Here is a 21730-nt window from a genome sequence, read left to right on the forward strand (position 1 = left end):
ACATGGGATCCTGGCTTCTCTGTTGACTATCTTGACCATCTACACCTGAGTATCTGATAAACATCCCTTTCCAGACCCACCATTCTGCCCTTGTGCCAAACCTGTTTTCTGATAGTCTGCCTCCCAGTTGCTCATTCTGCCTGATACTCAGGTGTTCAAGGTAGAAGAAAACCTGTGTATGAAACTTACTCCATACCCTATCCACAATTTATGTACTATAAATCATGACGTTGGTCTGAGACCAAATCTCCTCTTTACTGGAAGACTAAACAACTTCGTCATCCATCTCCCCACTTCCATTATTTACAAATGTCATTTAAAAATGTTGATTACATCCTTGCCTGACTTGACTCCCCAAGCCTCCATGAGCAGGTACTGCATACCTAATTACAGTACATAGTGATGGCTTCAGTACCTTCAGACCCCATGTCTGTCTTTCCCCTGTGTCTCATCCCAGGCAAACACAGCAGTTTTCTTCTTGTCCGTGGCATTTCCACGCTTATCCTCCCATCCTCACAACAGAGCCAGGTGGCTCTTTGCCTTTCTGCTCTCTGTTCTTTGAAGGGAGGCTGCCTCTCTCTGCCCACCTCTTCTGTTGGACAGCAGTTGACAACGGCTTCCTGCTCCCAATCCGGAGTCACATCCTATCCATGACCCCTTGCTATTGCTCACCAATAATCTTCATTTAGACTTGGTTGTTTCCCTAATTGGAGATTGTTTACCATACCCCCAGCCTGCGGAGTACAGTTTCTGCTAGAAGTTGGCCTGTTTCCACCTAGCTCCTTTGTCTCCAACACCTTGAGAATCTTATCAGGTTTTCAAAGAGATTTACTGAGTAAGTGGATTAATTTTTAAGAGGTTAAAAAGATCATTGTAGCCTCATTTTGCATTTAGGTAGGGTTTGAAAGAGGTTGCATTTTTTTAAAAACAGAAACATGACTCAAGTATATGAATGCATTTTTCAAAGATATGAAGTATTCTTTGTTCCAAATTCTAACTTCTGTGGCTGTTTGGTATAGGATCAGCAATTTACTTCTAAGATATTTTATTTGGGACTGGGGAGATGCTCCATCAGAGGTTAAGAGTAGCGACTGCTCTTCTAGAGGATCTGGGTTGGATTCCCAGCACCCATTGTGGTTTACAACCAGCTCTAACTCTAGTTCCAGAAGATATGATTTCCTTTTTCATCTTTTGTGGACACCAGGCACACATGTGGTCCACAGACATGTATGCCACCAAAGTATGTATACACATGAAAAGGAAAATAAAAATAAAAAAGATACTTACTTATACTTTGAAAAATAGTGTTAATCTAGTGTAAACTGTAGCTCAGTCGATTCAGTTCTTTGAAGATAAGTTGTTATCAACTGCTAACATTAATTTATATATTTTAGATCTTGTTTGGGATTAACGGATAAAAATATAGTATAAAACAACTTGCCTAGAAGTAGAAGGGTTTAACTAATCAGTTCCAATCTGGTAATTTTTTACTCAGTAAAAGACAAATAATTTTGGCATAATTGTCTTATTTCCTTTAAATATTACTAAATAGAATATTAAAAGCGTCAATATTACATATTTTGAGCATTATATAAACCCTTGACCTTGAGAAGTTTAATTTTCTTAGAGAAAGAAATCCACGAGGTTACCTCATCATTGCCATACACGACAATAAAATATGAACAATCACACAGGAGATGCAGAAGAAAAAGGGAGATCTGAATTGAGGATCAAGAAATTTGGATACAGTGTTAGCTTTGTGAATAGTAGTTATTTCAGGAAAATTATTTAAGCGTCAGTTCCCTAATGTGTTGATTACAAGAAAGGGCAGCTTTCAAGACCCACCCCAGCTACACAAGAAAGAACATTAAACTTCCCTATGTGCAGAGACTTCCAGGACAACCTAAGATAAATCTTTATTATCCATGAAAGACCAGCCATGGAGATTGACAGTCATTTGTGGTGTATTCAAAGAAACTTAGTGGAAGATTTCTGATGAACTCAGAGGGTTGAACACATTTTGGCTGTAGCATGAGTGAGTGTATGTAAGAAGAGAGACAATAGTAGTTGAACAGACCCAGGCTTGCTAAAATTGCTCTACTGAGTGGATGATCACATACAGAAATCACTGATTCATACTGTAAGGGTTAAGCTAAAAATTGAGTGCTTTTTTTTATTGCTAAGACACATCCAGAACATAGGACTTGGAGTGCCTTGTTCCACTGGGACGCTGCACAGCCTTAAACAGTGAGACATCACAGACTACAGGACACCAGCTGGCTGTGATTTCCATACTGTGACCCCATTGGTTAGACTGAAAAGATAAAACAGTCGCAGGCCAGACAGATTCCAGGTTGTCATGTTTCTCTAACCACTGAGTCTATGTCAGTCAGAGCAGACCTTGTCTTACTCTTTCCATGGTAAATTTCTCACTGGCTACTGGGATACCCAACTACTGATTTAACAATATAGAAGCATTTCATTGTAGATGTGTCTGATGGAGTATAGTAAATGAACCAATTATTCTTACTTAGTAATAACTACTTTAGTTGCGACTTAAAATACAAATCTCTCAATTCCTACCCCCTCTCAGTCTATCATGACAGTGTCCCCTGGGGATTTTTAAATGATCTCTTAATAGACTAATTGCTCAGATCCAATCAATCGGCTAAAGACTTACTTACATGACGCAACCACAGCCATCAGCTTGTGGTCCAGAGAAGACTCTCTGTGTGTATTTCATCTTAACACTTCTACATTTGGGGCATGCCCTCTATTCTTGCATGTGAGTTACTTCTCATTGTGGAATTTACTGTAGGTTTATTATTATTATTTTAAGCTCTACAGTTACACCAGCATGAGTGACTTAAAGTCTCAATCACTGAAATTATATATAAACTATGGAGCCTCCTTCTTTAAAAGTACTTCCTAGACATCATCTCTGGTACTCACATCAACAATCAGGAAGTCCAGCCAGCACCAGGCATTGGTGAAATAGGTTTGAAACCCATAGGCCACCCACTTGAGAAGCATCTCCAGGATGAAGATGTAAGTGAAGACCTTGTCAGCATACTCCAGCATGGTCTTGATGGTCTTTCGTTGCTCAATGTATATATCTTCAAAGGCCTGTGAATCAAGAAAACCTTATTTATTACCAGAATGGCCTGCCTTCCTAAAATGATTTAAAATATTTTTAGTCTAATATCAAGAACCAAGCAATGGTTGAAGCAGTATTGGCTAGGATCACACAAATGTTTTCTATCAGAATAAGTTAAGGGTTATAGCTAGCTGGGGATTAATAGCAAAAGAATGTCAGCATCTTCATTGACTGCATGTGTGTTTTTATCTCTACTTTTCACCCAAAAGTATCTACCTCAATCACAGCAAAAAGACATGCTTCAGTTCATGGAGGATGAACAAAAGATGTTCAGTTCATAAGGGGTAGAACTGGCTTCTTCCAACATTTTCTATGATTTCATTGCTTATTTTCAAAGAGTAAGTTTATTGAACTTAAAGCGAGACACACAGATTATCCATAAGTATAGTAATTATGGCAGACAGGGTGACATTTGACTGTGATGCTAGCATAGCCAGGGAAATGTCTCTGCAACTGGTGTATCAGTGAGGAAAGTATCTGGTGAAAAACACCAGGGGCAAAGTTCCTTCTGACTGTTTCGTGGTTGTTGAGGAATAGTCCTTTACACCGTGTGAAGATGTGACACTGTGCTTGGTTTAATAAATAAGCTAAACAGTCAATATAGCTAAATAGCTAGGGAGGAGGTATAGTTGGGACTTTAGAACATAGTTCTGGGAAGAAGAAAGGCGGCTCCCCAGGCAGATGGAGAAGAAGCAGGATGGGCAGCGTAGAGAAAAGTTAACCGAGCCATGAAAAAGAATGTAGATTAAAGGAAACGGGTTGATTTGAGTGGGATAAGCCTAATCTATAGGCTGTACTTTTATAATTATATATAAGTCTGTGTATCATGTTTTTGTGAGTGAGCTGGCCGTCCAAAATAAAAACCTGCTACACCTGGTTCTGGCTTGTTTTGAACAAAGTTTTGTGGAGAGTTCGCAGCTCTGCATGGCCCAGATGCACGTGTTCTTTTGATCCCCACACTAAGCCAACACCACTTGCATTTCCAGAGTCAGGTCCTCCGCTAGAGCCTGGTTCTCCCTAGTACTCCTTCACTCACCAGAGCGCCGCTGCTGAGGAGGATCATGAAGACAATGAAGGTCTCGAACCAGTTATGCTCCACAATGCTATAGCAGGTCTTCCTGAGATTCCACCAGATCTTCCCTTTGCCTTCTTCTGTACTTACTTGGCAGAAGGGAAACTTTTTAATACACCCTAGAAGGCAGCATTAGTATAATTAAGAAAAATATGCTTTGATCATTAATTCCAAAAAATAACATTTTTTTTCTTTACTTCTCCCTCACCCCAATTCCAGTTCATCGTTTTATAGGTCACTGGCTGCTTTATTGTCTAGTTTTGTTTCAACACTCTCGTATATAATGAGCCATACTTAAGCTTACAGGCTTAGAATTTATGGAATTTCTGTATATTTGCTTGAATAAAAAAATATTATTGTTTCAATCCAAGTTAGAGTCTCTTTGCCTTGAGGTCACAGAGGAAAATTGAGTCATTTTTCATCGCATTGGTTTGGAAGCAAAGCCAGATATGAAAAGTTGTTTATTCAAATTTCCACGTAACCCAGGTTTTCACTCCCTTCTTTTAAAGGACAGAACATCCCACCGTCTCCCCAGGTGTCAGCCACTGACAGACTTCACAAGCTAATTTATATTTGGCCTCAGGTCTCTTCTTCATCGCCCCTCTGACTCCCGGTGCAGCCAGTGTCTCTTACTCTGCTCTATTCTCTTCTGCCTTTTAGACTTCATGTGATTTCCAATTTCTGTCTAATCTGATGCTCTCTCTGAGCTACTGCCTGTCATGTTGAATCCAACTGCAATGGATCAATAAATCTTTATTGATTTCTGTGCAGGATGAGTTGATCACTGTGAGAATGACATGGTAGCATACCAACATTCTGCAACACGGCACCATCTCCAAACAGCTCTGGTCAGAGCACACATTAACCAAAATTGAAACTGGGAGGAATGGGATGTAGTTAGTGCAGCAGCTGCAAATCTAGTTACCCTACTCCCTGCATATTTTAAAGGGATAGCTGTGTGGGTACGACAGTGAGCACCATATGTCTCAAATGTTATTATGTTCTGAAAGATAAGGACAACAAACGCAATGCAGAACAAACAACCAAACAACATCCACACTTAGCACACTTCCCTTTGTCCAGACACATTGCATTGGTTTGGAAGCAAAGCCAGATATGAAAAGTTGTAGTCTCTGGACATCTAAGCTCTGAGGCAACTTAAGACAGAGCTCTTGGAAGAGACAAGTGAAACAGAAAGAAATATGCCCTCACCATTTCTTTTACATGTTTTTTTTTGTTTTTTTGTTTGTTTGTTGTTTTTTTTCTTATAAATGAGGCCTATCCAGATCCTGTAATGATGGGACATTTCAACACCTTAGAGGTTCTTTACCTTCAGTAAAGCAAGCTTCCGGTTTAAGGTCTTCCTCCGGTTCAATTTCAGCCTGTTCACCTTCTCGAGGTGGAGCAACATCAACTGTGCTTCCTTCCGAAGAGCTGGTTGCGTTTAATTTCTGGAAACAAAGCCCATGTGAAGGTGTAAATCTCTTCCTTGCTAAACAAGGGATCGGGAAGCACTCTGTCACATGGGAGAAGATGGCAGGGACTAAGGATGGCTCCATAATGCTATTAATGATAACGTGCTAGTGACATGAGCGATGTCTACTCTTCAGACAGAAAGGACAATGGTTAGTGTTGATGGCATGGAAAGACAGACTTGTTTTAGAATCTTCACTTGTGCATGAGCGCAGCGTTCAAACAATTATGAGTATTCTGGCCATAGCAAGAAGAGTTTCATAAAGTTGAGTGTGCTTGCATCTGCTAATGAGTATTTTAATTAAATGCATCAGATCAGATCACAACTCCCACCTCTTTAGATGGGAAGTTTCAGGGGGCAAAAAGCACCGTCAGTTGCTTCTAAGGACTGTCCGTGTTTCTGTAATTTTTAGCAAGGCAGGGCTACAGGTTACCATCAATCACACTCATTATGGCTCGGCTTTGAGCTATATTTTCCCTAGCTTACATAATTTTCTCCTCACTTTACTAGCAGAAAATGATGGATCTCCCCCTCTAAGTCTCTTTTGAACTGCATAAATGAATTCAACACTTGCCAAAGAATTCTAAATGAAATGGAAATTTCTCCATAAATGACATTGTCTGGAATCTTTATTAGGAGCTCATTCTGAGTGCAAGGTGTGATCAGGCTGCAAATTTTTCCTCTAAATAAATCACTGTGACACGGCACCCAGCAAGAATAGCCACCTTAATGTTGCTGGAATAAATATCCAATACGTTTTCTGAGATCATGTAGGAAGACATCACGGATGTGCAATGTTTCATGAAAACTGAGGCAAAGACATGACATACAGCAAAGCTTTCAGGGGACGTAAAGCTTTCAGGGTAGAAGAGAAGTTCATGGACTTGCTAATGGTTTCAAAGCCCCATTAATTTTCAGCAGCTAAGTGTTTGGGTCACACGGCTCTAGCCTTTGGAATAGTTAATGTGATATCCTCCTAAAAAAGCCCAAATGACTCCCCAAACACACGTTCTATTGGGAAAAGTTTGGCTTATAATTCCTGGCTTCCCTTAAATCCCATTGCTAATTATGATTTTAATATTTCTGGATGTGAACTATATAAAGTTGAAGAGTAACATTAGCATAGTGTTTTCTGTGTTGTGATTGTGAAGGCAACACTAACCATGCCCAACTAAGTATATAAAGAAAATGGCTTTAAGTCAAAATATAATTTAATATATGGTCCCTCCAGGTGAGTTGCATGCTAAGTAGGTGAACTGTCTCATCATTTTGGGCCGATGGCTCTTAGGATTGTTATAGAATAAGAATTTTTACCATCAAATTCCTTGACTTTTGGGAATGTGGGAAAGCTGAGACAGACCTCCTCCTGACAGTTTCTGTTTCTTTCACCCAGGCTATTTTTTATTCTTGGAAAAAGAAAAGCAAAGCCTAGGAAAGCTGCCACTGGGATAGTTGTAACTAGTTCTGTTATAACTAAGGCCACACTGGAAAACTGATATCAGCACCTCAGCTGCACCAGCGGCTGCTATAGTGAATGCTAGGGCTTTTGATAAGTGAGTGCAATTATACCACTGCGTCAACAGCACAGATAAGAAACTAGAGTAGTCTTGGTTTCAGAGATTGGTCCATTTTCATCTTCTTCCTCTTGGCCGAGCAGACTCAATCATTTCCTCCATGCATGATTACGGTCCACCTCCTCCATGAATTCTTACATGATTGCTTCGGTCACATCTCACCATCCACTTAGCCCATTACACTTATCGCCTTTGGCCAAATATGCCCATTTAGACATGTGCATGTGTGTTTATATACAGAGAGAGCAAACACCCACATACACAAATATGTATACAAACATATACTTACACTTGTAGACCAAGTAGACATACATATTATCTATTAAAAGATCAAATATATAACCAAATATGAAATAGATATGAAATCTTTATGTTGGTCTCATGAAGAGTGAGTAAATGAATGCATTTTGTTTCTCTTCTAGAGAGTTATGATGTTTAGATAAATTCATATGTGTCTATGATAAATTATTTGAATAAATTGATTTGAATGAAGTCTAACTATAGAAAATGCCTTTTATGAATATAAATGCTTTAATATTAGAAACATATTTTCAAAATGTTTTTCTATCATATCAGCAGACTTTCAATAAAAAAGTTTGTGGGGAGAATATTATAAGCATTATATATAAAATGCATGCATATATGCTTTATTATGTAAAAATTTAAGAAAATATACTTATCCTTCACTTTCCATTTTGCCAATGGCAATATGTCTAATCTTCAATGATATCTCACCTATGCTATAGTCATATCTTATATTCAAATACAAATATTTAAAATAATGTTTCATGGCACAAATGATAATAGTTACTAACCTTGCCCAGTGTGAACCTCTGGTTTCAATTTTACCATTGTCTTCCCTTAAGATAATAAATGAATGGCTGTACCCAACAAGCTTGGATATCATAATATCTAAATCCAATTGGCTCTGGAGATAACACACTTGAATCTTAAAGTAGGGAGAAAAGTATTCTATTATCCATCCCCCATCTCCAAGGGCTCTGAGGTTCAGCATGTCTTCAGAATGGTGGGGAAAAGCCCTGGCCCTCTTTCCATTCTTGTCTAAGAAGCAGAAACTAAGTTCATGGAAAACTGTTTTGTGGCCATCCATGATGCTTTCTGGTTGCTAAGTTTCTTAAGCTTTGGCCCGGGAAGCTTCCCAGTGAATATTCAGAGGGATTCCTACAAGTCCTTAGGACTTCCAGGAACCAAAGGTAGAAAGATGGTATGATAGTGTCTCTCTCCTCAGTGTGTCTTTACAGGAGGCTTTGCCTCTGTGAGGGTTGGCACAGGGTCAGCTGGCACAAGTCAGAGCACTCGTCCAGCTGAGGGCTGATTGGGGAGCAAGGCCACAACATCGTTTGAACCCCATAGGCCAGATTTTGGTGATAGGAAAATGTGAATGTTTTACTCCATGAAGTTATGAAAATCTTGTATAAACTATGTGAAAACTTCAAAAGTAGCGATTTTACTTACATTAGAAAATGAAGCCATAAACTGAGTTCAGATTGAGCAGCATCAACTGCCCAATATACTACCTGGCACTCTTGAGTCACTGGGTATATGAAGAAATTCACATCTGCACTAAAAATCACTGATTTACATTCTAAAAAATTAAGTTCTTTATATTCTATACATTGGTATAAGAGCAGTCTATGCTAATTCTACACACCATTATAGTATAAATAATCTATATACCAAACACTATGGAATTCATACAGTAGTAGAAGACATAATTCTTATAGTTATGGCAAAAGGATTACCATATTAACTGGAAGTATATGATTCATTTAAAAGCAGTGACTAATAAGAAATACAAAGAAAAACTTACTTTCATTTATATTGCCAGAGTTGTGATACTACAATGATATTAAAAAAGCAAAGAAACCAGAAATGAAATTTACCATATTAAAAATGACATAAATACTCTAAATAGCCAAAGTTAATACTTATTCTGAGGTAGTTAATACAAATAAGCACATAATGAATATATAGGCATAACAACAGAAAGCTTCCATATAAAACCACATAGTACAAGCTCCATCTTCTTCTCTTGTACTATTTTCTCCTTAACCCATCCAATGTTACAAGGCCCTTAAACGTTAGAGTCTTCCATCCCTTGCAGAGGGGGCTGAGTCTACAGAGGGATGATGCTCTACGAATGCACGCCGGGAAGCAGGTTTTAAGATGCAACATTCTCCAGGCTGAACTCAGCCGCAGAAAACATGCCCGGCTGTAGCAGAAGCCTGGCGCAATGCTGTGGAAGCTGCTCGCTGAACCAAGAACCATGCCCTTGAACATGGTACCTGATTGTGACGCTTTCAAGGTTAACTACAGCTACCACACACCGAGAGGAATGGGTGATCTCAACAGAAGAATCACAGAATTAGCAACCAAACAGGCCATGAGAACATGCCCCCAGATCACGTGATGTTATCGAGCACTTCCTCCTTGTGATGAATAGTGCTCCTGAGGTTTTATCCAATTAAATAATAGAACTGAGCTTTCCGAGACAGAAGAGAATGTTAGCAACTGGCCCACTTCCACTGAAATGCGCTCACATTTCTTGAAGTTTTCAATCAGCGCTCAGATTTTTGACTCTTACAAACTGCTGTATGGTTCAAGAGACAAAATAATAGATTCAGCCATTACAGATTGCCTCAAAAAATTGAGCCATTATTACTCTAAAGAATCTTGATTTTAGCATACAGGTAGCTAAAGAGAGTCTTTTGAGAGCCTTGGTCTGATAATTTGAATATGAAAATCCATATCCTGATTTAAAATGTATTACATGAACAACAAGCAGCCATAGACGGGAGCCGTTTGTTACTCGTCCAAGGCAAGGAGTGACTAAAACCAATAACTCTCTTGAACCACGTACTGAGTGGTTAACAAATATAAACTGCCACCATCTGGTTTCTCCTTGACATATGTTAAACGAACAGTACCCTGAAGTGCTCCTTTAATGTAAAAATAGCCATCATAAAAGCATGGTATGGAAAATGGAAAGTAATTACGTGGTGGATGAAGAGGAAGTCAAAGGGCATTGAGAAAGGAGGAGATAAAGGCCACTTATATCAAGAAGGGAGACAAACATTTCCATCAGAACCAGACTTAATTGGGGTTTCCTCTGTAGAAGAACACCAAGCCAGTTTCCTAAAGGTCAAGATGGAAAAAAATCGCTATTCACACACTCATCTTTGCCTCTTGAGAGGTTGTTTGAAGGACACAGGCAAGATATCGAAAGCCAGAGCCATTTTCCCATCCATCAATGCCTGAGAACAACACAGTGCTTTTCCCTGTAAGTCCAATGCTCAGGAGCTCAGTCAAACACCCATCTCCACAAAAGCTTCAGAAACAAGTGTTCCTGCAATGAACACAGGACACACAACTTCCCAATACTATTTCATTCTATTCTGCAAAATCACTAGCACTATATTTTTCTACTTTTCATGAAAAAAATATTTCTGAATTGGTTGTACTAACCAACTAAGTATTAGTGACCCTACAAAAGAATGCACGTATAAATTAAATTTGCAAACAACTCTAAATTAGAAGTAGATGCTGGCTTACAGAATGTCAATGCCTAGCAATGTTTGACTTCTGGGCAGTATTCCTCCCAGAGCCTCCTTTTGGCTGAGATCAGCAATGGTACCAACAGAAGAAAGCTGAGTCAAAAGAGTAATATAAAGCCTTAGCTAAACCAGAGAGCCACAGCCATTGCAGGAGATGACCCTGCTTCTCAGAAAACTACAACCAACCATCAGAAACAATACATGATCCAAGTACCATTTTTTTTTTCATTTTTTGCACACTCGGTCTAGAATAGAATGTTTGGGAAGACCTTAATTAATATACACAGGGAGATACCAAGTCAAAGAGAACAAGTACATTAGTGCAATGACTTAGTGATCCAGTTGCCACGCGTGTTTCCTGCTGGCAGCATAGACTTTTCTTTTGGATTACTTTATGATGACCACTGTGTGTTTTCAGATGATGGACTGAAAAAAAAATTACTCAAAGTCCAAACTGTATGGTACCTAAATGCGTGTTCAGACTAATATCTCACTGCTGCCCTCTGCGTTTCTCAGAGCCTTTCTGAAAGCATGAATGCAAACCTCCCCCTGGAGCACAGGAATTGGTTCAGTTGAAAGTGCTAACCACTGATCTCAATATAATGACTTGAAAATGGCAGTATTATCACACACACCAAAAAAGGCCCTGGAGGCGTATTTTGGTGGCATAGTTTGCATATAAGGGCTGAATCATCAATAACAAAAAAAAAAGTTGTGATCTTATTTTAATGAAATTAAAAAAAACAAATAAAAATATGCATGCTCTCTTAAGTCCTTCATTATATCAAACTGTAAGCACTTCTAAAATGTTTAAAATCGATATTATAAGAAATTATCGGGCATGCAATTATTGCTTTTTAAAATCTAAAAGACTAAAGTGGAAAGCCCATCGGCAGAATTAAGTATGACGTCAGGACTGCCCGTCTCGCCTGGCCATGCTGTGATGTGCCACACGCTTCAGCAGAGAGCAGCTGGGCCAGCCTCGCACTTCCTTGCCACGGCAGGGGAAGGATTATAGCTGCGGAGCATGCAGGCCAGTCAAAATTCGTTTACGTGGTGACTGTAAGAACAACTTGCTTTGGTAACCTGGATAAAAGTGATGGCTCGAGCCTCTGGCGGCTTAAAAAACACCAGAGCGGTATTCTTGACGGCTCCAGCCTGGTCTCACGCCTGGGAGAAGTAAGAATGGTCAGAAGTGAAGGTCACAATAGGATATTGCTAGACTGAATTGGGAATTCAGCTAAGAATATGATCATTAAGAGCATTTATTCTAAATCTTTCCTTGGGGAAGATAAGCCAGTAATCTTTTAAGCACTAAATTAGATCATGATTAAGAGAACATTAAAACCATAAAAAAATACCTCAAGACTGTACATTAGAGATTGCCATACTATTTGAAGAATTAGGAGTTTACTTAAGATAAAAAATATAAGTATTCTGAAATGAGAGCCTTTATTTTTTTTTTCATACAAAGCTTTGGCTTTGCTTCTATACCAGCCTAAGTGGTATATACATACATACATACATACATAATGAACACATTTACGGAGTACACATTTGGTAATATATAAAATACTAGAGTTTACACCTATGACTTTGAACACTTTCAGGTATTGTTTTTTATCTCTGGCTGCAGTTACCAGTCATATTTTATTACAGATGAGTGGAAATACCTTAGTAGCAAGGGTTTTCAAACCCTCTAAGCTGACTGGTTTACTACCTAATGAGAAAGAAGAAAATGCATGCAATTGTGAAATAATTTTATTGTTTAAGGATAAATGTAATAAAATTCTGCTGTGTTCAGCCTAATGATTGCTAAGTCTGTGAGCGAAGCCAAAGGATGCTACACGCTCTCCAAAGAGGAATTCAAGGTTTTCCTTCTAGTGTGGTCAAGATACTAGCGAAAACAAATCAAAACATTGTGTGTGTGTGTGTGTGTGTGTGTGTGTATGTGTGTGTGTGTGTTCAGGGTGTGTTCAAGGTATGTGCATGTGTGAGGTAAACCAAAGTTATATTTAGGTGGAATTAATCTAAATCTGTCCTGCAATGTTAGAGTATACCAATTTTTGTCATTTTTTTAAAGTTCCATCTTACTTGTGTGTTAGCATATATGAGAATTTTCCTTTTGCTCTTGGGTAAGTTTTTGGGGTACTACTTAAAATGTTTCATCCACATAAAATTTATTGTTAAATAAATATAGAATTTTTTGATTGTTAAACAGAACTTGAGTTCAAGCAACACATGTAATAGCGTTTTTTTACTTAATTTTTTCAGAAAATAGAACAAAGAATTTTGAGCCTATTCTTTTTCCTCCCCCAACTTCTCCCAGATTCTCCCTCACCTTCCTGCCCACCCATCTTCACAGCAATCTATTTTCTTTACTTTATATTCTGTGTGTGAGTGTCTCCCCTGCATTTATGGGTGTGTACCATGTATATGCAGTGCCTTTGGAGTCCTGAAGATAGTCAGATCCCCTGGAACAGGAATTACCTGGGTGCTGAGAAACAAAGTTAGGTCCTCTGCAAGTACAGCATGTGCTCTAAATCTTTAAGCCACCTCAACAGCCCCACAGTGCAAGCAATATTTAATATTACTTTGTAGAGTTATTTCAAAACTTAACTAAGCATAAAAACATATGCATAAGCTCAGGTTTTCATGAATTATTTCCTACTAACATTTATAGATTTAAAAAATTTCATTAACTTCTGCAATTAGATTTCATGAATTCAAAACTTGGTTGAAAGAGGATAGAATTATAAAAATTATCCAATAATAAATTTTTGTTTAGGCAGCAAACTATTTCTGAGAATTGATGATGAGGAATTACATCTTAATATTACAAGTTTATGATGTGATGCTTAAGTTTTTCAAAAAGGAAATATCCGTAGATCTTATGGAGGTTTTGAAATGTCTTGAAACCAGCTTTTCAGCAGAAGAAAATGGAGATATTTATTCTTCATAACTCCACTGTCATTGGTCTCTGCTATTAATGCAAAGGAAATTTCTTTCTTTGGCTTTGCTGTCTTTTCTTGACCTTAGGCTGGTCAGGCAATTGTGTCCTTAGCTGTATTCTATTTTGGGCTTATAATTATTTCTCTGGCCTCTCTTATTTTCAGGGAACCAAATAATTTAAAGTCTTGCATTATCTGCTCTACTTTTAGCTCCGACCTCTCACCCTGCCCAATGCTGTCACCTTCAGCCCAAGCACCCCTTGCTGTCCACAGAGGATTGGTTCCAGGACTCTACAAAAATCCCAACCAATGGGATGTACACATCCTGCATATAAACTGGTCTGGTACCTGAAGAACACACAGGTAACCTACACAGTATCTTATATCTAAATTATCTGTAGTACAAAATGAAATATAAATAATTATTGCACTGTAATCTTTCAGGGAACAATGGAAATATAGTATGTATCTATTCAGCAAATATATTTTTCTGTGATGTTTTTGATCAGAGGTTGACTGAACCCCAGTATGCAGAATCCATGAGTGTGAAGTGCAAAGCTTAAATCCCTAATTAAACTCTTTCCACACAAACCTGGTAACCTTTCTCAAAAGACCATTTCAGACAGCAGAATCACCACTTTTCGGATTCCTCAGATTCTTTCCGTCTGTTGAATTGCCAATTACTTTCGGTTCCCTGTTACTTTAGGCCAGAATTACCTCATCTCGGTGCTCTAACAATGTGTAAGATAATCTCCATTATCTCTCAGTCTAGCCTGCTTTGCACTTTAATATCAAACTTTCCTAAGGTGCCAATTCCTAATTGCTTCTGTGTTTCAGAATATTCCTTCTTGACCAGATAGCCAATTCCAAGCTCTGACTTACTTTGAAATGCAATCAGAAGCTTCCAGACACACCAAGAGACCCCTCCTGTTGTCTCTCACTCACTATCCACCTTGGTAGTGGGTCGGAGCTCATTCTCGGTCCTTGCTCTCCCTTTGCAGAATAATATCTTTTTCCTTTTCATGATGTGACCCAAATAGAAGGCCTATTTCAATCTTCTCTCATTTAGCAGCCTCCTCCATTCTTAAACACCTAAGAATTTATCACAGTCCTGTAAGGTCAAACTTCAAAGTAGAGTTTTAATGACTTTGTGAGTTTGTTGGGGAGCATGTGATAGAATCTGTCTTTGACAAAACTGGATAAAGCGGTCAGTGAATGATTGCTAGCTATTTGGTGTTTTTTTCTTAAATCAGTCTATGCCAGGTGATGGGAAAGGAAGCTCGAACTTAGTCTTAGTTTACTAGGATGAGCGATGTGAATTAAATGTGCTACACATACTCTTGAGTGTAACTCTGGAAATGAATGTTGCTACTTCACTTAGTTTGCTGCCTTTCTTAGTTTTCCAGAAATACTTAAAATATGAAATAAATAGGGACACTATGTTGTAATGCTATAAACGTCCTATAAGGATTTTAGAGCAATTATCTTGCTTTTCAAAAGTTCCAAGAGAATTTAGAAAAATCAAACATCACTCGTCTGATTCCTATGGTGAGGATGCTACAGCCTCAAGCTAAAGTATATCTCTTATAACTCCATCTGTGCTAGATTAACTTCCAGCTGTTAAGTCCAAAGGCCATAAATAAATAATAAAAAAAATTTTAATTGAACCAATGTCACTATTGTCAGGAGAGTTCAGATTGTAGAACATAAGAAATTTTTCTTTTTTTCATTCTAACAACTATGAACCTGAGAATAAATTTTCCATCTGCAGTTTCTCTATAATCCTCAGTAGTTTCAAGTTAATATCGAAAATGTTATAGGTTTGCTCATCTTTAGCAGGGAAAAAAAAATCAGTGCTGCTTGTACCTTCTTAGTAAGCAAAATACTTTCTTAGATAATGTACTCTATTATGGTAAATGAAATACTCAGAGTAAAGACTACGTAAAACTTTCACAGTGATAGCACGACCAGCATTAAAATAGAGTTCGTTGATATTCCTAAAAGAACAAAAGTGTTAAGTAGCATCTCTCTTTTTTTTTTTTTCAGGGTTACATTTTAAATTGGGCTTTCAAGCCATCAAGAAAAGCGAACATTTTAATTGCTCAAATGGTGATTTCCCGTGGAAAGCTATAATTAAATGAATTTACCAATTTCTCATGATGTTCCAACATTATCAATACAACGTTCAGCTGTTTTGCATGTGGTGTTGGGTACTAGAAGACCTCCTGCCTGTTAAGCATTCTACCCTTGAGCTACACACCCAGCTCATTAACACCTCTTAATAAAGCACCTCAAAACACTTCAGAGAAGCCATACTGCACGGGTTCTGCCAACAGTGCAACCTGGACTGAGAAGTACACGTACCTCCTTGCTTTCTTCTAGTTCCGACTCACTGCTGAACTCTTCCGTATTTAAATTTTCAAAGTCAGACTCTCCCACGGCAATGGGCACGGTCACAGTGAGACTTGGGTTGTTTATGAATGACATGTAGTCATTTTCGTCGATTACATATTTTTCAACACTGCTTCCGGTACCTACTCCACTGGTGGTTCCGTTACCATCCTTGAGGTAATTAAGCTCCTTGCTTATCTCGATGCCGGTGTTATTGGACATGCAACTGTCTATTTTGTTGCCTTCATGGATTTCTATAACTTTGGGCTTCCTGAAGAAGGCTTTGCGGAAGCACTCCCGTATCTTATTGTTCACATAATCAATTCCCTTCTGCATCCTTCCCACTGCAATCTGGAGGTTGTTCATCTCGTTGTCATCATCAGTAGCAGCGAGGTTGTCTGAGCTAAAGGAGCTCAACAGTAAGGCCAGAAAGAGGTTCAGAACCTGAACGGAGAAACAGTAGAAGTTCCATGTTAATACTGAAACATGCCTAGAAATAATTTAGTGGACAGAGAGCCCAGCTTCAGCGGGTTTCACAAATCCTTTTGAATGCAGGCTCCACATTAAAACACCCATTTGAAGAGCATAACTCCTACCTGTGGTAACTAACAGGATAATGGTAACTTGGGCACCCTTCTCCAGTGAGAATTGCAGGGAGAAAAAAATAGAATTAAATCACATCTACCCAGATTCACCAGTGAAAAGACAGAATCGCACTTAGAGTGGCTCTTGTCATGAGAAAAAAAATATTTTTTATTTCTCATTATGTAACTTTCTCTTACCAGTTTGTCTACGGAATGTCTAGTTTCATGTGTCCATGTAACAAATTTAATAATATGCTGTTTTGTATAAAAAAAAACAAACAACAAAACAACAACGAGCAGAAACAGATTTTTTTGGTTCGGTGACTATAGACTGTAATAGCAGATAAAGCAATTTGAATAAGGGCTAACCTATTTCCCCTCAAACACGCTTTAAATTTTTATGTGTCCAAATAGCATAGAAGGTGGAGAAAATTCTACAATGTTCTAGGGGTTAGCCAGACTCATATAATGTAATCCCTTCTCTCTTCGGTTTTGTCGAGTTTTGCCATGGCTCACAGCAGAGAATACCTGGGGATCTGGGGATAATACAGGGATAGCTCAGGATGTCTGACACAAAAGGAGATTTATTTACAGGGCTATTTTTGGCTTAAAGTGTAATTACTGAGTTCCTTCACACGGCAGGAGGCAAAAGTAAAGCAGGTTTCCCAGTTTCCTAGCTATACATCATATTTTGTTCAGAATCTAGGGCTCTCCGATATACTAGTTTAAGAAAAAGTACATGTATCCCCAGATCATTCTTTTGAAATGTACCCTTCAAAGGGAAGGCCTAGTGTGACTTTATAGACGATCTCAATATTTGCATATGATTCAGGAATTTAAGTATTTTGTTCTTGGGCAATTTCATGCATGTGAACAACACACACTGATCACTCCCAGCTGCCACCCTCCGACTACACTATCCATCGCCCTTCTCTGGGCAAATCTCTCTCTTGCAATCAAGTCCATTCCTTTTCTCTACTGAGGTTAACTGGGGCCATTTATGTGACAGCAAATATATTTAAAGCTAGGTGGACTCAGCAGTGGGGACATAACTGAAGACAGTTGTCCCTGCTCTTCTAGAGTCCAAGCAATGGCTGGAAGTATTTTAAATTTTCTCTGTATCGTCTATCTCTATCTATCTATCTATCTATCTATCTATCTATCTATCTATCTATCTATCTATCTATTATTTATCTATCATCTATCTATCACCTACCTACCTACCTATCTATCTATCTATCTATCTATCTATCTATCTATCTATCTATCTACCTACCTACCTATCTATCTATCTATCTATCTATCTATCTATCTATCTATCTATCTATATATCTATCATCTATCTATCATCTGTCATCTATCTGACATCTATCATTCATTTGTGTTTGTTCCTGTCTCTCTCTCTCTATGTATGCGTGTGTGTAATTATTCAAACTACAGTAAGTCATTTTCTTTTCATAAAGCAAATTCACATAAGAACACATTTTATGCCCTATAGTAATTATAAACCACAGCTAAAGTACAATTCTTTATTTCATTAAAATTTGGCCTTAGAATTTGGGTCTAACCTACATCTTTAAAGAAAGAAATCTGAATTATGAGCCTGTAAAAAGTCATTTCAGTATAAAGTAATTGTATTTGTGGGGTTCAAAGAGATTATCATATCAAAATAATATCAGGATACAGTTAGTCTTGCTAAGAAAACATGTCTTTTGACAAGAAGAAAAAAGTAAAGGCAGTATTTACTGATCTTAGCAGGCATTAAATGCACCTCCCACCCTCATTTCCTCCACAGCAGGTCAGCTTTACTCCACTGTCACAGACAGGGGCTCCGACTCCAGAGAATTTAAATAATGTGGTCCTTCAATGGCTGCTTGTAGGGGGCTTTGACTCTCAGCCACTGGTTTTAAAATTAGAGATGTGTTTACAGCTTAAGCCACCGTTTTACCCCCAGCACAAACTCAATTCGTATCTATGAACATCTGCAGTCCATACGTACCACGAGGTTGCCAATCACCATGACCAACATGAACACAATAAGGCACATGGTCTGGCCCGCGACCTCCATGCAGTCCCACATGGTCTCAATCCACTCTCCACACAGCACGCGGAACACGATCAGGAAGGAGTGGAAGAAGTCGTTCATATGCCAGCGCGGAAGTATGCAATCCTCGTTGATCTTGCAGACACACTCCTTGTAGCTCTTTCCAAACAGCTGCATGCCGACCACGGCGAAGATGAAGACAATGATGGCCAACACCAGGGTCAGGTTGCCCAGGGCACCCACCGAGTTGCCGATGATCTTGATGAGCATGTTCAGTGTGGGCCAGGATTTTGCCAACTTGAAGACTCGGAGCTGTAATAAAATAATATGAAATTGAGTACATTTGGAAGCCAGGTTATTATTTTGGGAGTCACACATAACATAGATCCAAACCAAAAGTGATAATAATATTAGGATTACAAATCAAATCATATCATTTAAGTGCAATTTTCTATATAATTTTCATTTCATATTTATTGAAAGGTATACCTATGAAAACTATTATTCCTTTAATTACACAGACACTGTTAAAACATCAACTGTCACCTCAGATTCTGTTATAGAAAATGAGAAGGAATGCTGGAAGCACGAAGTAAATTTTCTTTATCTTAAAATAGGTGTGAAATAAGCTAATTTGACTTTTAAAAGCTTCGTTCAATTTGAAATACATATTATGGGTATATATATAATATAAACATATATATTATATATAGCATATATATACTTAATTTCCAACAAAAACATATGTACTTTTAGTAAATATTTTTTTGCCATAATTCAAAATGATTCATGATATCATTGTTGAAAACACCAAATGCATCAAACATTTTTGTATATGTTGAATTTGTTTTGTTTTGTCTTGATTTTGGAGAACGTCTCATGGAGTCCAGGCTGGCCTCAAACTTATGGTATATCTGAGGGTAACTCTGAACTAGGATGTCTGCCTCCAGCTTCCGAGTGCTGGGATTAGCGATAGGTGCCAATATTCCTGGTTTGCCACACGCTTTAGAGGAGTGTTCCTCTAATATGAGTGGGCATGGTTAAAAACCCGGCATTATCAATTGGGGTTTAACATTTTTATTAATCTTCTTTTCTCTTTTTCTTTCTTTACATTACAAATATGAAGTCAAAATAATTTCAGAATATAAAACTGATTTAGAAAGGACATATATGTTTGTAACATGTGGGTCTCCTACATGTCCAATTGTCGAGTATTTCAATTGTTATTTTTTTTTATCATTCTTAAAAAATAAATTATACTTATCTTCAAAGGTCATGTTTGTGCATTTTCTGAGGATATCGACTTGGTGTAATTAAAAACACTATTTTAAACACTATGATCATTACATAAACAGACACTTAAAAGTAAGTCCTATGCTAATGAGAGATGGGACATGAACAACAGGGAGGTACCAGTCTGAAAGACCGAAGCACAGACAGCCCCTCCACATTTGCCAGGCCAAGCTCCATTAAACTCAGGCTAACAATAATTCCGTCAAAAATATTCCAGCCCTCTTGGAAATAGTAATAGGGGTCCATGGCAATGATTTTCAGAACCATCTCGGCTGTGAAGATCCCAGTGAAGACCTGGAGAGAGACAGAGAACGGTGCTGAGCATGGGTGAATCATGGGTGCTGAGTTGCGGGAATCACAAAGAGCATTAAGTCGGACCAAATACAAACATCTGACGTTTAAATCAAACAAATCAATACTGCCTTAGAATTTGTTCCACAAGCCAGCTATTGTGCTAAATAGATTTGTCATATTTAACAAATCAGCTGGGTTTCTAGGGAAAACAAACTTTAAGATCTTTCGCTGTGCACATTTTCAGTCTCACACTGGGTAATAGTTGTGGCATTATTGTCACTGGGCCCATTCAGCTTCCACACAGCAGCTCGTTGACTTTCTGTAACGCTACAAAATGTATTATTGGAAAGAAATCCACATATTATTGGAGGTTGCTAAAAATTACTTGAAATTGGTAAACATATACATTTTACTTCTAAACTTTGTAGTTTCCTTGAAGGGGTAGCATTTGGTTTCTGCATTTTATGAACATTCTTGAAACTAAAGAGCGTCTTCCACAATCGTTTTGTAACAATGGTCTCTGGCTCCCTGCCTCAGAATTAAAGTTAATGGATTAATAGATTTAATTGAAGCAAGCAGGAGAATATCCTCAGTATTGCACATGAATAATTAAGAGTAATATGGTGAGTGGCTCCAAAAAAAAAAATGTGTGTTTGACAATAGAAACAAATAAAACAAAACACATTAAGCACTGATTTCAAACTTGAAACCACAGGCAATAAGAACATAAGTGTATAAAGGGCTATGAAATTATTATTGCCAAATCTTTTTAAATAGTTATCCTAATTCTGTATCGGTAAAGGCTCTGCTTTATGATGGCAATGTCGAAGTTCCCTTTATCTACAAGAATCTCTGTCAAAATAAATTTATGAGAAACACTTAGTGTCTTAAACCAGCATACCTTTGAAAAAGAATACAGACTCATTCTATTAAAAGCATAAATGCAACCAATATCTCATTTTAAATTGTGCAAATATTTTAAAAGGAAATATCAATTCCAAAAAAAACACATCTTAACTGCTATTAGTCATGTGTTCACAAATATAGAAGGAAAATGTATTGTGAGCAAGGTGGAACACATTTTGAAAAATGATGTTTTCATTTTACACAATAGTTCACCATGGGAATTTCTCTCTCTCTCTCTCTCTCTCTCTTTCTCTCTCTCTCTCTCTCTCTGTGTGTGTGTGTGTGTTTCTCTCTCTTACAAATAGTGCTCCCTGGTGAACTTAAAAATCAGTTCTAATTCATACAGATTTGATTTTTGTAAAACTTTCCGAAACAGATATTATTTAAAATAGGCACCCTGATGATATAAATGCAT

At 38.0% G+C, this 21730-nt stretch overlaps 1 protein-coding gene across 11 annotated transcripts in view; it reads right to left on the minus strand.

The window, feature by feature from the left end:
* Scn3a (sodium voltage-gated channel alpha subunit 3) overlaps positions 1-21730 on the minus strand; it is a 106267-nt gene that overhangs the window by 19146 nt on the left and 65391 nt on the right. For all 11 annotated transcript variants that reach the window (XM_026778813.1, XM_026778811.1, XM_026778810.1 and 8 more), the window contains 6 exons: positions 20236-20409; positions 18778-19134; positions 16168-16638; positions 5560-5680; positions 4194-4348; positions 2953-3126 (listed from right to left, as the gene is read on the minus strand). In XM_026778813.1, coding sequence (XP_026634614.1) covers positions 2953-3126; positions 4194-4348; positions 5560-5680; positions 16168-16638; positions 18778-19134; positions 20236-20409 — 1452 coding nt within the window. The remainder of the gene's footprint in view (positions 1-2952; positions 3127-4193; positions 4349-5559; positions 5681-16167; positions 16639-18777; positions 19135-20235; positions 20410-21730) is intronic.

Source organism: Microtus ochrogaster, chromosome 4 (assembly GCF_000317375.1).
Source record: "Microtus ochrogaster isolate Prairie Vole_2 chromosome 4, MicOch1.0, whole genome shotgun sequence".
Lineage (NCBI taxonomy): Eukaryota > Metazoa > Chordata > Mammalia > Rodentia > Cricetidae > Microtus > Microtus ochrogaster.